At 41.8% G+C, this 16,780-nt stretch overlaps 1 protein-coding gene across 12 annotated transcripts in view; it reads right to left on the bottom strand.

The window, feature by feature from the left end:
* Positions 1-16,780, bottom strand: part of AOPEP (aminopeptidase O (putative)) — a 358,110-nt gene that overhangs the window by 17,506 nt on the left and 323,824 nt on the right. For 11 of the 12 annotated variants that reach the window (XR_001108893.2, XM_012461952.2, XM_064361519.1 and 8 more), the window contains one exon: positions 8,163-8,279. Coding sequence is in view for 10 of the 12 variants with exons in the window: in XM_012461952.2 (XP_012317375.2) it covers positions 8,163-8,279 (117 nt within the window). In the remaining 2 variants the exon portion in view is untranslated. Of the gene's footprint in view, positions 1-8,162; positions 8,280-16,780 lie in introns of those variants that run through there. The other variant, XR_010337006.1, reaches the window with a different exon arrangement.

Raw genomic sequence — 16,780 nt, 5'->3', positions numbered from 1 at the left:
AAGCCCAGAATAGGCAAATCTACAGAGACATAAGAATTAGTGCTTGCCTAAAAACTGGGGAGCTAGGGATGACAGCCAAAGGGCACTGGGTTCCTTTTGGGGATGATAAAATGTTCTACAATTAATTGTGGTGATGGTTGTACAACTCTGTGAATATATTAAAAACTATTGAATTGCATACTTTAAAATGGGTGAACTGCATGGTACGTGTATTATAGCTCAAAAAGGTTATTAAGAACTACCCCTCACCCTAAGAGCCAAGTTGAGAAAGGCTGTTTTAGCAAAGGATACCACTATTCTACACAGTCTACTCTTGAAAAAAGCTGCCTGGTGTCCTGAGAGCCGAGGCCGTGGAGGAGACTCAGCTTTGGGCTCCTGGTGGCTGCTGGCTCCCTCAATGCCTGGGAACTTCCTGTGCCCAGCCTGGGCATCTGCTTCCACCCATGGATGGACTAAACCAGGTGGTCTACAGAATACAGTTTCATGTGGTTCAAGGTTGCAGCAAAGTAATATGCAGACTGAACAGCCTAACAGTCATTTTTAGTGCTACCCTACAACGTTTAGCTGATCTCTTCCATGTTCATGTTCTAAATTTCATACCCTGCCATCCACACAAAATTTCACCATTTACACACAGAGCAAGCCTGGGAACATGCTTCAGCAAGCTGACTCCATGGGAGCGGCCCAAACACAAGAGGTAGGGCTCACACATCCTGTCTGTGCTGTGAGGGTCTCATAGCCTGAAGGCCAGGCACATCTACTTCTCACATCCTGGTGCGCCACAGTTCTAGAGAGCAGGAATGGCACCAGAAGGAAGAAAAGTCAACTGGAAAGCTATGTTGAGAGTGTGGCAAAGTGAGCCTTCTATTTTGAAGCATTTAAGGTATACTTTAAATTTGAATACGGCTCAGTTTCTAATTATAAAAAGAGACAGCAGCACTCAAAGAAAACTGTATGGTTTTTGGTGTGGATTTCCGAACAGAAATCTAATACAAAAGTATGTAAACTACTGACTGAGCTGTAAAGAACCCAGAAGCACCAATTAAAGCCCAATGCATTGATTCCACTTGAGAAACCTTTGGACACAAAATGAATATAAGATGCTGCTGGTTTACTGGCTATACCAGAAGAACAGCATCAGGGCACTGCTATTTAGATTCCACAAAATGTATAAATCTCCATTTCTATCTTTCTGAGGAAATCTACACAGACTGGAGAGCGACCCATGGAGCAAGCGCAGAGGCCCTTACATCTTTGAGTCTGTAATGGTGGGCCCACGGCTGAACCCTGCGCAAGCAGCAGACAGCAGGGACACGCTGCCGCCAGTGACTCTTCAAAAGTCTGGTTGAACCTATAGCTAAAAGTCACCTATTAAATGCCCTCTCTCTAATAAATGTGAAACTGACCATTTAAGAAAAATTATCCAGATTATGCCATCCATGGCTCACTCTTCTCTTTACTTTCATTTGCCATAAATTCACAGTAAACAAAACACAATCTCAAGCTGCAGGAACAACACAAAATTATTAATCTAAAAAAGAAAGTTATTTGTGATTTACATCAGCTTTTTAAAAAATCCCTTATTACAGTGTAACAGGGGAAATGCTGTTGCAGGCTTTCCACAGGGAAGTTCCAGAGGCACTGAATTGAGTAACAGAAAGAAAACTCTAAGAAAGATGTACTGAGAGAGATACCATCCTGACTTTGAAGGAATTTTCTGAAACATTGATTGAATGTTTCATAAACCAAATACAACAAAGAAAAAATACACAAATAAAACCAGAGTTACTTGAGAGCTCTGTTTTTTCTATCATAAAAAGCAGATGGTTTAAAAAGATATATATAAAGCAACTAAAGACAATTACCCCAATCCCTTTTTTCAATCTATAACCACCCACCTTTTAAAACTCTAGAAAAGGAATAATATTCTGTCAAAAGGACAGCTGCAACCCTCACAAGCATGGTCCTGACTTTCTAAAAACCTGAAGTCACACTATTCACAGCCACGTTCTAAAGTTCAGATTCATAGGTATCTGGCCTCTTGATTTGCAACCTAAGGTTGATTGCATCAAGGGGCCAATAAGTCAGACACCTTTACCTGCAGTGATACCATGAGAAACGGCCTAATCGTAACAGCTTTTCTGTGGGTTGCCAGGTGGTGGAGGCAAGTGTCAACTTGCCCTTTCAGGATCCCTGGGGGGACCTGGTTCCTAGTATTTTACCCTATAAAACCACTTTGCTAATTGCACACACTACTCTGACTCCCCAACAATGGTGTTCTTTTTCATGTTCAATCTGAAAACCTGCCTTGTAGGGCTCTGTTCCATGATGGTGCCTCCTGACAATGCTGGACGATGACGTGGTGAGCCAGCTGGCTTAGTAATGAGGCCCTAGACTTGCCTGCACCAAGGGCAGCCAGCAGGAGAAGGAGAGGAGAGGAAAAGGGATGGAGCCACCACTCTGGCACTGCTCCTCAGTGTCCTATGGGGCAGAGGCCTTGGTGCCAGCACCGTGGTGGGAGAGGCAGAGCTGGGAGCTGCCCTCACACACCACCAGGATGACAGGACCTGACATCGGCACAGCCAAAGTTTCTGCCTTTATTACAAGTAGATTCTGCATCCAGGTAGATAAGAGGAAGGACTTCCAAGTTCATCACACTACATATTAATAAATATAAAGCACCAAGCATCCTGAAATGGCAACAGAGCCCAGAGAGATTATATCTAACCTTTCCTCTAAGCCACTCTGTAAGAAAACAAAACAGAAATGTCTCTATTTTGTAGCCAGAATACTATGAAAAAGCAACCAGGGTAGACAAAAGAAGTGCCAATAGCAGGGAAAAGACCCTCCTGAACACTTCATATCTCCAAACCCTCCGAAGCAGAAGATGAAAGTCATCTCTAATGGAAAGAGTTTTAGCACTGAAAGGAATGAACGGAATCACGTCCATGGATCAATTTTAGAATCTGGAGATGTAACAACTGCTAAACCTTCATTCTCTGCCCCTTTGATAAGCCCCTCTAGAGGTCTATTAATCATTCAGTGCTTGAGTCACAGAACTATGCTTTTGGCCCAAATGAAATTCAGAAATGAGCATTAGAGCTGTGAGACAACTGTGTTGCTGGGGTCACAACTTCTACCTTTGGACTATAAATAAATGCTATGGTGCCTTCTTCCCAAGCAAACAATGAATAACAATGCATTAAAATAAATACCAGCTGTGGACCCGCCCCCCACCACTGGCTTGTGTACAATGCATCAGAAGAGGCAGAGGAGACCCAGAGCCATTATACAGGGTCTATGGGGCCTTGTCACAGCTACAACCCATGCTGCAGGGAGGCTTGTGATGTTGGATATTTTTTCCATTCCCAATCAACCCTGAGTGTTCTTTAGCACTCATGCAGCTGGATGAGTGCTAAAACAGGTATGTCCTTACTTACCAATCTGTTTCCTCACATTAACTTGCTCCTACTACTTCAGTTTGCAACCACATGAAAGACTGCGGCCTCCCAAGGTTACATTCTTTGGCACTTTGGGAGACTACAGTTGGCTCAGGGTGGCCTCTAAATGTTAACACTCTTTTTCTAGCTACTCCACTCTGTGCAGACACCTTACTAAATGAGATTTTTTTTGAAACTGCCTTTTGTCAGCCAGCTGCTGCCAGTCAGCAGGAAGAGCCACTCACATGCACACGAGCATGTGGGGCCAGGAATGAGGGCCAGACCCTAAAGGGAGACCTCTAGTGAAGTGGCACCCTGGGGAAGACAGAGACACACGGTACCCACACTTTCTTGCTCCAATCCAATCCAGCAGTATTCTTCCTTTCAACCAACACTATTTCCCCCATACAATGAAGGGAAGAATGGATGCTACTACCAACTTCTCCCAGAAAACTAATGTTCTCACTCAGCATATCAACGAAATTCAGAGCACAGCGTGCCACAGCGTGGGCCTTTCAGATTCGTGGCCACCAGCAAAACCATGCTGAGGGAGCCCATCCAGAGGCGTAGCCCCAGTCCGAAAGCACTCAGTGGAGTCTGTAGAAATGCTGCTGCCTGAAGGTGAGTCACAGAGTACCTGGAGTAAAGAGGTCAGACAGCCAAGGTCCACACATCCTCACCTCACTATCATGGGTAGCTATTCTTACAGCTTAAGAGACCTGCTAAGGCAGGCAGGAAATGTGTTATTTAAAAAGGGATCTTAGATAACATCTTTTGCTCCCAGAGTTAGCTGCCAAATATATTTTTCAAACTTTTATGGCTATTTGAGCAATATACTCAAAAACTGCAGAGAGAGAAGGTGCTTCTGTGGACTGGATTTCCCTTTGGCTCATTTTCCGTGCTGACTGGAGTGGCCCAGCATCCGCCCGTGGTCCTGAGGCTCGCTACATACAAAATGGCTGACTCCATGGTCAGCTTCACTGTCCAGGCCAAGGAGCACCAAGGAGCACAGCCTGTACCTGCCCTGCAGAGGGTGGCAAGGCAGACGGTAGCCTGGGGCAGTTTACCTACCCCACCCGCGCTCTGACTCCATCTGTCCTTGGGCACTTTTCCTTTCACATTCTCAACATGGGGCATTGCCTCTCCAAACAGCAGGCCTGGGTCTTTACATCATGTGATGCAGACACATGGAACGCAGGCAGGGTGTGCATAAACTGTGACAGTGTTCAGAAACGCTGGCCCCACAACCCCTCAACATGCAAAACCCTTGGCAAACTCAGTGCCACACTCAGAAAATGAGACCAACAGATCAGACGCTCTGTGAACACAGCTCGGACACTGAAGCAACACACATAGAAAGAATGGTTAACAGTAAACTCCTCCCTTCTTTCTTCCTTCTCTGTGTGGGTGGGCTCATTCACATGGAAGGAGAGAGGGACAGATGGGGATGGTGGCCCAGGAGCTAAAGCAACTATGGAATAGGGTTCTCACAGTGGAGACCCACCTCTACCCGCTACATCCCAAACACGCTACTCAGCCAACAAAACTCCTCAGTGCACTTTGTGATAACAGGCTGGAGCAGCTGGAGGCAGCAGGCTTATCTTCTGGAAAGGGAGCTTTACATATGCACCTCAGTCACAGGTAGAGCAAGGGAAGCCTTTCTGCCTATCTTGAAAATATAGGGGCAAAGCAAATAAAGAAATCTGCCCCCACCAGGTCCCAAGCACCCCTGCACTGTACTAGAGATCTGCCCCATCAGCCCAGGCAGGTGTTTCTGCACCAGTCATGTAATTCAACACTGCCCCGGTGCCCAAAGCTGCTCTCCTCAGTGTGCTCAGTACACAGCCTGTCTCACTCCAGAATCTCTGGCTTGCTCTCAAATGGTTACCATTTATTCCGTATGTAAGAGCCCTGAGAGCAACTACAACGGACTCTCCTCACTTGCTTAGTCAAGGAGAAGTACCAAGAATTCAGGCATCCCTGTGACATTTTCTACCAAGTAACAATTCTTTCTCCCATGAAATGTCCTGTCACTTAAAGGCAGATGATTATTCAATGAAATTCCTGCTAATCAGTGTTGTCATAAATCACACTTCACTAATAAAGTTTCTAGAAAACACCCTGGTTGGCCAAAATCCTGTTGTTTTTCTGGTTCTGAGTGACATTTCAAGGAAACTTCATAATGAGATAACCCGTCAGTATAACTAACCACATGCCAGGAACTCCATGGTCTGGGTGGAGACACTTTCTTTAGACACACACCATGGTCTAACCCCAACTCTCAACTTGATTTGGCTCCTGCTCACCCCCAACCTCAACGCTGCAGGCCTGGCACAGGGGTCAGGAAACCACGGATGGGGCCTGCAGCCAGGAATGGTGTATATGTTTCCAAATAGTTTTAAAAAGGAAAAAGGGGCAGGCATGGTGGTTCACGCCTATAATCCCAGCACTCTGGGAGGCTGAGGCAAAAGGATGCTCCAGGCCAAGAGTGAGACCAGCCTGGCCAACATAGTTAAGACCCTGTCTCTCTCTCAAAAAAATATTCTTTTTCTAAATTAGCGGTGCATGTTGGTGCATGCCTGTAGTCCCAGCTACTTGGGTGGCTGAGGCAGGATTGCCTGAGCCCAGGAGTTCAAGGTTGCAGTGAGCTATTATCACACCATTGCATTCCAGGCTAAGCGATACAGTGAGAACTGTCTCAAAAAATAAATAAATAAAAAGGAAAGGGGGAAAAAAAGATGACAATATCTTGAAATGGGCTAATTACATCAAATTCAAGTTTCAGGTCTGTAAAAGTTTTACTGGCACACAGCCACATCTGTTTCTTCACATACTATCTGGCAGCTTTTATGCTACATCAACAAGGCTAAAGAGCTGCCACAGAAAGTATACGGTCTGATATGTTAACTGCCTGGTCCTTTATAGAAAAGGCTTGCTGGCCCTGTGCTGGCACACGCCAAGTTCATGCCTGTGCTCTCTATGGTCAGCTCCCTCTTGCCTTTAGGTCGCTCTGAGTGGCCTGGCCTGAATCCCCTATCTAGGGAAACCTTGTCCAGCTTTATTCTGTATCTCTCCTTCATGGCCCTTATCTGAAGCTGTCTTACTCATTTACTTAGGAGCTGTCTTTTCAGAAGAATGTAAGCTTCCTAAAGTAACTAACCTTGCCTGTCATTTCCATTGCTATATTCCCAGTGCCTAGTGGAGCATTTGTGAATTGCTTGAACACTGACTACACTGGTCATATAAACTGCGCAAAGATGTACTGAGACCCCAGCCTCTCAATCACCAGGGATCTAGCTGAAGAGACTGATCTGTCTAGCATTATGACATAGTTTGTGCAATGTAAAACAAGAAACTAAATAAAACCTATTATACTTCTCAAAGGTTCTAAGAGGTTACATATAACAACTAAGTTGAGCTTTAAGTTAAGAATAGGAAATGTTTTATGCTAAATGGAAGGGGCAACCTCATGGCTTCCAGACACTGAGTGACAAGTACCTAGCACCTGCTCTGATCCTCTCCTCTGGTCTGTCCATGCCCATCACAGGGTCCTGGCAATTCGGTGGTATTCCACCCTGATTAAAACAACCTAATGACTATATAGCAAAGTCTTTCAAACACTAATTAAAAATAACAGTGTGGCACTTGAAAACTCCTACAAACAAAAATATAAGAGCTGAAATAAAGAGCAACAGTTGCAAATCTCATCTAGGTTCAGGTGGGTAAAAAGTTACAGGTCTCCTCTGGAGTTTTTGAATCACTCCTGACTTTATGGGGCTTTAAAATGCCTAACAACAGCCATCTTATCTTTTGGTTAATAAGGAACTGGCTTTTCTCAATTACTCCATTTTAATGATTATAAAATTCATTACAGTAATATTTACCCTAATATATCCCAAATATATCACTAACACTATAATCAATCAGGCGACATTAAGTTATATTGTCTTTCTTCATTCAACGTCTTCACCATCCATTGTGCATTTTATACTTATAGCACATCTCAACTCAAAAATAGCTGCCCCATGTGGCTAATGGCTGCTGTACTAGACTGTACAGTTTTAAAATGTTCAAAACCAAACAACTTTTCTGCATTTTGGGAGTCTTATATAAATGAGATTTTCTATTTAAGCTTGTTTTTACTTAAGATGTCCAAATACATTAAATATTTACTATTTTGTCTTTTTTTAAAACCCTGGAATCTTAGGACTCACGCCACATTCTTCACAATAAGGTAGAAGATATTAAGGATCACATCATATTGCTTTGTCACAAGCATCCAACTGCCTTTTCCAACTATAGCTGCTAGATTTAGTTTTCATTCCCTTTACACATGGCTCCTTTCCTGCCCTAACTGAATGCAGCCAAGAAGCTCTGACACATCTGAACCAAGTTTCCTTAATGTGCAACAGAATGGCACCACCGTCCGTGGGCACAACGACCCGCCCAAGTTTACAACTCAAAAACACTTCACTCATTCCTTTGGGAGACTTACATCCATCTTTATGATTTAAGAGGGAAAAACTCAAGACCTCAAAATACTCTGGTTAGAAGCATAAGCATAATCAGATGTAAGCACTTTGTTCTTTACTCATATAAGCAAACACATGGGATTTTGCTAATAGAAATGGCAGTTTCAATAGTTTGGGACTGCAATGGGATCACCACTCTTCACCAACAGTGGGAACCTGCTGGTTAAACTCCGAGGGTGTTCCTGGTTACCTCTGCATCCTGATCATGGAGGTGGTATGTCCTCTGGAGGCTTTGCAGAGTTCGAGGGCTCAGGGTCTTCTGTTCCAAGAGATGCTCCAGAAGCAAGACCAGCTGGTCTGGAAGAAGCTAAAGACAAAACCAAACAGCTTGTGAAAATGCCATTCAGCTGATGAGAAACTAAACCCAAATGTTCAGACCAAAGACCGCATACCCAGGATAACCTGGGTGCTTTTAGCATACACTGACAACATGGAAAGACTATTAAGCTCACTTTTGTAATTCCTCAGGGTCTACATTGTCTATATTCCCAAAGACACTACATTCTGGGCTTTGATTAAGCCCCACTTTCCATGACCATTCATTTCAGTTCTATACTTAGGGCAGATCAAAACTGTGCTTATCTTAATAAAACATTATCGTGGTTTATTAGATAGCTTCCTTTACGGCATGCATACACCAGAAAATGTGATTTAGCCTAGACAAAGATTCAGGGAGCCATCTAATTATAGACAAACGTGGAAATTTAACATAAATTTCCTTTTTCTGCATTCAGTTTCCTTTTCATCACATAAGCTTTGCAAATACACCTGCTACGCACTGAGAAATAAAGAGCATATAATGGAAGAACTGTGTCTTCCCTCCATTATGAAAATCATAAACTTATAATCCATTAAAAAGCTAAAAATGCTGTAAACAACTATACGTGCAGCTATACACACGGACACACAGGTCACCCATATTCCTGAGTTCTCATATAGGAAAGGTCAAAAGTGGTATTACAAGGTTAAGGGCAAAGAAAGGAGGTAGTCTTTATGTGGTACAAAAATAAAATGCAATGTGTGTGAAATACAAGAAACAAAGAGAAGCTTGTGTAAGACGTCATCTGTCTTACTCGCTATGGGACAGCAAGGCCAGGAGTGGTGGTCCAGTGAGATCAGCCCTGTATGCACTGGAGGAAGAATCAATTTGAGATATGCCTTGTATGAAGTGAAAAAATATTTATTCTAGAATCAAGATTTTAAAATGATTCCTATGAATTCCACTGCTGCTTCTCTCCATCCCTGCGCATGCCCAGATCATTCCTGTCAATCCAAATTACGGGTCTGGAAGCTGATATCAGGTAACAGTATATTCATAAGAACACCTGAATTTTAAGTGCCACTTTCTGATACTCTAAAACAATTTTTAAAAAGTACTGGCTTCCCTCCCTGCTCATCTTCCTGCCCCCAACTATGCACCCTGCCTGACCCTCCCTACCCCTACCTGCTCACTCATTCTCTTTCACACGTACCCATACAATTACCAAAAGGTCCACATGGCGAAACGGGCACACAGCAAGCACCACATGTACCACATCCACTGCGCCATTCCACAAGGAATATTTTCTTACCTCACCCTTCTAAGTTCTAAGAAAGGCCCCACTTTCCTACAGACAAGAGGCAGAAAGAAGGGAGACAGATCCCAATGCAATCATTTGGTTGTGTATTCTGTACTTCATAACATCACTCCATCTGAAAGGCATGTTGTGGCTATTCTCTCAGGAGAAACAAAGCACCTCTGGCAAAACTGCAGTACAATCAGCACTGACAAGGACCCAAAGAATTACTAACACTCCATTTCTTCTCACGAGAAGTCAAGTAATTGCAGCAAGTTTTCAAGGTATTAAATTACTACATAACTACTTATAACAAAACCACCCATCTACCATATTCTATAGTTTTAGACAGGTGAGGCTACTTTTATGACATTAAAAAGAAATCTGTTTTATGGAAGAGGCCTCCTCACCATTCACACCATGAGCACTGTGGGGTGCTTGCGGGTATCCAGCACTTCTGCCCAGGCAGCCCAGGGAGACCAGTTCTCTTTCTCCCTTCGCCCTCCTCCTCCTTCCTGATCAACTCATCCTTCAGCTTCCTGTGATGTTTCAAGAGAGGCGCTTTTCTGCAGGAGGCTGAGCCTTCAGCCCGTGGCCTCAAGCACCCCCAACCTGTCTCCTGGGGCCGCTGACTAAATGCCCTCCAGCCCTTGAGCCCTCTTCCCAGTGCCTTCCTTTTCACCCCAGTCATGGGCTCTCCCCACTTCACCCCACTACTACCCTTTATTTTGCTGCTGTCAAACAACAGCAGATCCACAAGGGGTACCCAGGCCAGGCCACCACAGGATGGAGACCTGCACCACCCCACAGACACTCAAAACCAGTGAGCAGCATTTCTCAAGACAGACAGTCCGAGGACCACAGGAGCCTGGCATCAAGGCCCCTCCAGACAAAGGCAGGCAGGCTTCGGGGAATGGGCTCAGCATTACAGAGAAGCAATTCTCATCACCACCAGTGCCTGGTCCAGCAGAACACCCTTTGCCAGGAGGGGGGCCTCGTTTCCCAACTAAATGCAAGAAGGAACCAGCCCTGCCAAACTGTTGAATTACAGGGAAGGGGGAGTAGAAAGAAAAGCATCTCCCCATATTATATGCTTGTGCTTACAAAGAAGCCTACTGTTAGAACTCTCATTTGGAATTTAGTTTAAACTAAAGAGACACACAGAGCAAAGAAACCCTGGGTAAGACAACGAGCTTGGTCCTCAACTTACTCCAAAACTTGGTCTTTAACCAACAGACACAGCTCCAGTTTAAAATCAAACAATTACCAATATCTGAACCTATCAAAATACCTGCATTCATACTTGTATATCTGAGTTTTCTTCTAAGCTGAAAGCTCACACACCTCCACATAGAAGCAGAACCGAAAGGATCAATGGAAGCTTTTGTCCTCTCCAAATTTCACACAATGAAAATATTTAAAGCTAAGCTCCCTGACTTAAGATCACAAAATGGAAGGGAGGTAGCACAATGACTCTAATTTGAGAGAGGTAAGGAGCAAGGGTGGACACTCCCCCGAGGCAGCTGTTCCTCTTTCAACAAGGCCCCGACAACACAGTGCTGCCAGAGGCAGCTTCATGCTCCCAGGTTTCTGTGAGTCCCATTCTTCTGAATAGACTTGATATGACTCTCACTTAGTAAACAACCTGTAGCTATCTGGCTTTTAGTGTGTGTAGGGGGGTGTGTGTGGGGGGGAATGCAGTTTCTGAAAAAAGTAGGGAAAAAAAAATCAGTGAACAAATGCTATTTGGGGACACAGACAATAAAAATAATTAAGAATCTTTCATTTGCAAAGTACACATTATAAAGTCTTTTTAAATGATATAGTAGACCTTAAAAAGAGAATACTGAGGCAAAAATGTGGTGAAATAGCTACAATACAGTGCATTTCTCTTTGTAAAATAAACATTTGCTCCCCATAAGGCCACCCTACAAATGAAAAAGTAGTAGTGATGTAATAAACCAAAATGTTTGTAAAGCAAGTGAAAGCGACCACTTATCAGCAGATGTGCTCAAGGCAGCACTGGGCAGTGGGAGGAGCCCAGGCTGGCACAGGGGGGTGGGACATGCTATGTGGACCACTCCACTTCCACCCACATGGAAATCAAAGCAAACTTCACATGACTTCTAGTCCAACTGCATTTATTTATTTTAAGATCAGCTGAATTTAAGACCGAAAAGCCAGCTGTGTTTAATACAGCAGTACCAGTGTGAGAGAGATAAGGCGTTGGTTGTACTACAGAGCGACCCTGAAAAATAAAGGACCTTACCTCCAAGCATCACCACCTAAGAAAGTAGTTCCTTCAGACATTATAAAAAGAACTTGCCTTTATTTCCAGGGGCCACACCCACAGTTCAACAGTGACAGGAATGCAAAAGTCCTTTCCTTTGCATAAACAAGAAATTCATGATGGGGTTATTTTCTCCATATGGAGACCAGTTCAATATTTTTAAAGTACATCTGCCTCGGAAATTTATACAAAATAGGACTACAAGGGGCCAAACTGATGTGGGGACTTGCAAGAGAACTTCACAGAACTATGAAACTTACTGAAATGAATACAAGAAATAAAATGTTAAATGAGGTCAGTCAAGTACAAATCCTGCTTGTTAAGGATTTTAGAAGTCTGTGTTCCACTCTAAACATGGAAGATTTCATAGTTGCTAAATACTAAGAACTGTACAAAGAAAAAAGTCTACTGCTTGTTTTTCCCAACTTCAGAGTCGAGGCAAGCTGTATGACTTTGAATAGTTTAAGAAAGTTTTTATGCATGCTCTTGGAAAGAAAGTATGAATTTTCCAAACCCACTCTCCTAACCTAGAGGCAGTTCAACAAAAACAAACTCTGACTCTTCCAGAAGCCTCTTACTGCTGTCACAGGGCATCACTCTCTGCACTCCCAGAAGACCACCCACGCAACTGAGGCCCTGCCACCATTTCTTCCATTAGCATGATGCAGAACAGGCCAGCTCACCTCCTACATCAGAAAATGTCATGGACATGTCTCACAACTGACCTTGCAGAGGCAGGGCCTGTGACAAGAGACCAGTGAATGGCAACATCCAAGCCCCACTGCCTGCACCCTTCCAAAAGCAAAGGAGGGCACCTCCTGGCATGGTCCAGCTGGCATGCAGCAGCCTCACATGAAGAAAGTCACTGCTCGGCTCCCCAGACAGAGAATAAGCCTGGGACTAATGCAGTCATAGATTGACAGTGGCGTGAGTTCTATTATTACCCCATTATCACTCTGGGATCTGTGCCTAAATGAAGCATGCTTCCTCCCTGATGCCATTTCCTTTTATCCTGGCTGGAGACTAAAAGTGGATCAATGGGGGCAATACATATGATGTCACTTCAATTTACAGCCACAGCCTCCCCCCTCTCCAGTATGAAACACACAGAAAGATGAATTCTTCCCAAAAATGGTTAAAAAATGCTTAGGGAGCATTCTTTTTCCAGAAAAGCATTCTCTGCTATATTTGTCTATGTTACTACACAGGGAACTGTTTACTTAGAACAAAAACAGAAGAAATGGGGGAGGGAAAAAATCTCAAATTCTGTATGCTGGAGACTTGCTGGCTGAAATTCAAAACAAGCAGGGTCCTCTGAAAGTCACATGCAGAAGGCCTTCAGGCAGGGGCTCAATAGAAACCAGTTTTCTTTTGCCCCTTGGATTAAAAAAGTGATCCCACTGACATAAAACATCTTTCATTTTTATAAGTTTCCCCCAAAGTCTGACAAATTCCCTTTCACTCTTCCCAGAAGACACACCTAACACCTTAGCAGACCCTCAGGTTGCCCCTTCAGTCCATAGGTATAGGAGGAAACAGCTTCCAATCACACAGTGCCCTCATTAAAGGAGACAAGAAGCTTGGCTACAGAACTTATAAACTTAGTCATCTTCCAGACTTGGCTCTGAACCAAATAAAACAGTAAAAATCTCTATGCTGCATAAATTTTCACATGGTGCTTGTCACCAATAAGCCAAAATTAAGATATAATCAATAAAGTTACTCAAAACGAAACCAAGAGTCCTCCTTCCTCATAATCCAAAAAGAAACAAAAATGTTCAGAGCCACAGAACTGAGGTGCAGTCTGCCTTTACTGCCCACATAATAGCCAGGTCACAGTCTTCACAATGGCAATAAACCCTCTTCTCCCATTTCTGTTACTTTTTAAATGATAAATATTTCTAAAAAACAAAAGTAGATAATTTAATAATACGTACACATAGCAGGTGTCTGCCCAACAGCCTGCCTACTAGGATATCATGACAGAACTGAAATATATCTATTCTAAATTAGTAACCTGTATAAGGGAAAAATACAATTGGTTTGAATTGCTGCTGAAAACACAACTCAGAAAAGAAAAACCTTCACATGTTGAAGCAAAAACTTAACATATTTTAAAGAATTGCCAAAACTTACAAATAGAAGTTTCTACTGTTCATGTTATTTGTGAGGCATAAAACTAGATTTGCCAGCAAATGAAGTCACCAAATAAGAGTACAAAATTTTCTTCAAAATAAAGAAAATCAATCAATTGGTGCATATTTGTCCAGAAGAATCAGTTATTTCTGATTATCACACATCTTTAGGGAGTATGTCTATAAACAAATTTTGGAAAGAAAATTAAAGTAGCAGTAAATATTCATATAACTCATTTTATACAGAGAAAAACATATTTATTATATTTTTGGGAAATTCTAATAGTTACAGTTCAGAAAGATTACTGCAAATTTTGAGCCATGGAGTTTCTAAAAGTGGCACTACAGGACCTAAAACAGATACTATCATTAGCAAATACTATCTGAAATAATGTATTGGCATAAATCATTCTCACGTTTCCAGATTATAAGGGTCAAATATTCCCGTGCTGTTATTCCCCTAACTCTTGTTAAAAGCACTGCCCTAACTATATGCAATTTAACACAAAGCATATTATTTGAATGACAAAAAATGAAATTTTCTGGTCAACTGGATCTCTTACGACCACGTCTACATTAATATTTTATGTTACTACATATGTTGGAAGTATCATAAACACTCAAACTGAAAATTTCCAAGTATTTCGCAAGAGATGTAGGGGATCCTTGTGTCTGCTTCCCTGTCCCCAGATCCTGCCAGACCAATTACAAGGGACCAAAAGGAGAACATTCCTGATCTGAATTTTATGTTTCTCAAGAAAATCATCACTCATGAAAAAATTCGTATTCATCTATTCAACCTGCCACAACAACGGCATGTTCAATATATGGCCTGTTTAATATTTCTTTAAAAACTGGAATATTTTCAAGTATCAGAATATTTCTAATGTTTCCTGTATTCACATTTTCATAAAAATGTCCTCCTTTTTGTTTCCTTAGAATTAATGCTCTTGCCACGAGTGGTAGCTAATGCCTGTAATCCCAGCACTCTGAGATGCCTAGACAGGAGAATGGCTTGATCCCAGGAGTTTCAGACCAGCCTAAGCAAGACAGTGAGACCTCACACCCTACCCACCCCAACCCCCAAATTAGGTGTAGTAGTATGCCCAAAATTAATCCCAGCTATTTGGGGGGCTGAGGTGGGAGGATCACCTGAACCCAGGAGTTGGAGTCTGTAGTGAGCTATGATTAATCCAGTAGACTCCAGCCTGGGCAACAGAGCAAGACTCTGTATCCAACAACAACAAAAAGAATTAATGCTCTTACCTAAATTAATAATAGTGTATTTAATACGTGATGTATTTATCCTGAAGGAGAATATACATTTTATAGTTCTGAGTTCCTAATTTATAAACAGTGACATCTGCTCACTCCAATTCTAGTTACATGTTAACTTATGACCCACTAAAGCCTATGGTTTACAGTAAAGCATATGAATTTACCTTTACTGTAAAAAAAAAAAAAAAAGCCCAGCATATAACTTTACTGTAAAAAAAAACGGTTGACTGAGTCTGTGAGTCAAAACATCCTATATGGTATGCAGCTACACAATGGAATACTATATAGCTATTAAAAAGAGTGTGATGGAATTATTTTTGTAATATGGGAAGATGGCAAGAAATGTTATTTGTAGAAAAAAGGTTCAGAATAAAATGTAGACTATGGTTGAATTTGTGTAAATTACATTCTAAAGATATGTATGAAGAAAATAAGGAATGCTTTGTGTGAACTTTTTCTGAGTAACCTACCTGAACTCTCTGCCCTTCCCCGTCCCATTTGTCTGCTTCCAGCTCAAGCTGAAATATTTTTCTTAAATCATGCTACAAATATTTCCTAATAATTCACTTAGAGATCTACTTTATGAAGAAATTCATTACCACAACCAAATCTAAGAACACTGAAAATGATTGAAGTATGTGCTCTAACAAAGAATCAGGTAACTAGAAACCAGGGGTTTCTCTTTTAAAGCTGGTCCAGTAGTTAAGGGCAGACCTCCTAGCACTAAGTGTGCACCGAGAAACCTATCACTGTCTCCCTAGTCTTAGTCATAACATTTTAAAACAACATATACCTCAAAAGTTCTGACTTCAATACTTCTACACAAAGATGTATGCTAACACTACTATATAAAACATTGGTTCTGTGCAAGCAGCACTCACAAATTAGAAGAATTAAAAATTTTCCGAAAATTTTGTAGACAGATATAAAAAAAACACAGTGTCAGTCACATGCTCACATTTTTATGCTGTCACTTACAAAGAAATTACAAAATAGAGGTTTTTTCCCAAGGGAAAAAACCAGTAATTTTATTCAAACCCAGAATTTCTTCCTTTCTATAACTTCCTATATTACTCCAATATGTCAAAAATCAAAATCAGATGGTCTGTGTAGGATTACTCATTACAAATTCATCACTTCTAGTTAATAACTGTATCAACACGATTCTTCTTTGGTTAATTTTTTTATAGATAGCCCTATATTCCTGGTGAATAGTAATCTATATTACGCACAAAATTTACTGTGTTCATAGGGACAAATAAGCAATCATTACTAACATTCAGTGTGATAATACAGTTTTTCCTGTAAATTAGAAGGGACTAGCAAACGGGGGAAAAAAACTAAACTCTTACAGAAAAATAGGATCCTCTCATTTTGAATTTAAACAAGGAATAACTGAGTTCAAGGAAAACTGTATTTTAACTTCTAAAAAAAGAATGTACATTTTTACGACCACATCTTAAAGACTGGAACCAGATTTTGCTCATTTCATGTGCTATCTATCCCCATCCTTGATAGTCAAATGTTTATCACATTGAAATAAAGGACT

The sequence above is a fragment of the Aotus nancymaae genome, unplaced genomic scaffold (genome assembly GCF_030222135.1).
Source record: "Aotus nancymaae isolate 86718 unplaced genomic scaffold, 86718_ANA_hifiasm-v0.15.2.pri h1tg000041l, whole genome shotgun sequence".
NCBI classification, from domain to species: domain Eukaryota; kingdom Metazoa; phylum Chordata; class Mammalia; order Primates; family Aotidae; genus Aotus; species Aotus nancymaae.
This window is presented reverse-complemented; position numbering and strand designations above follow the sequence as displayed.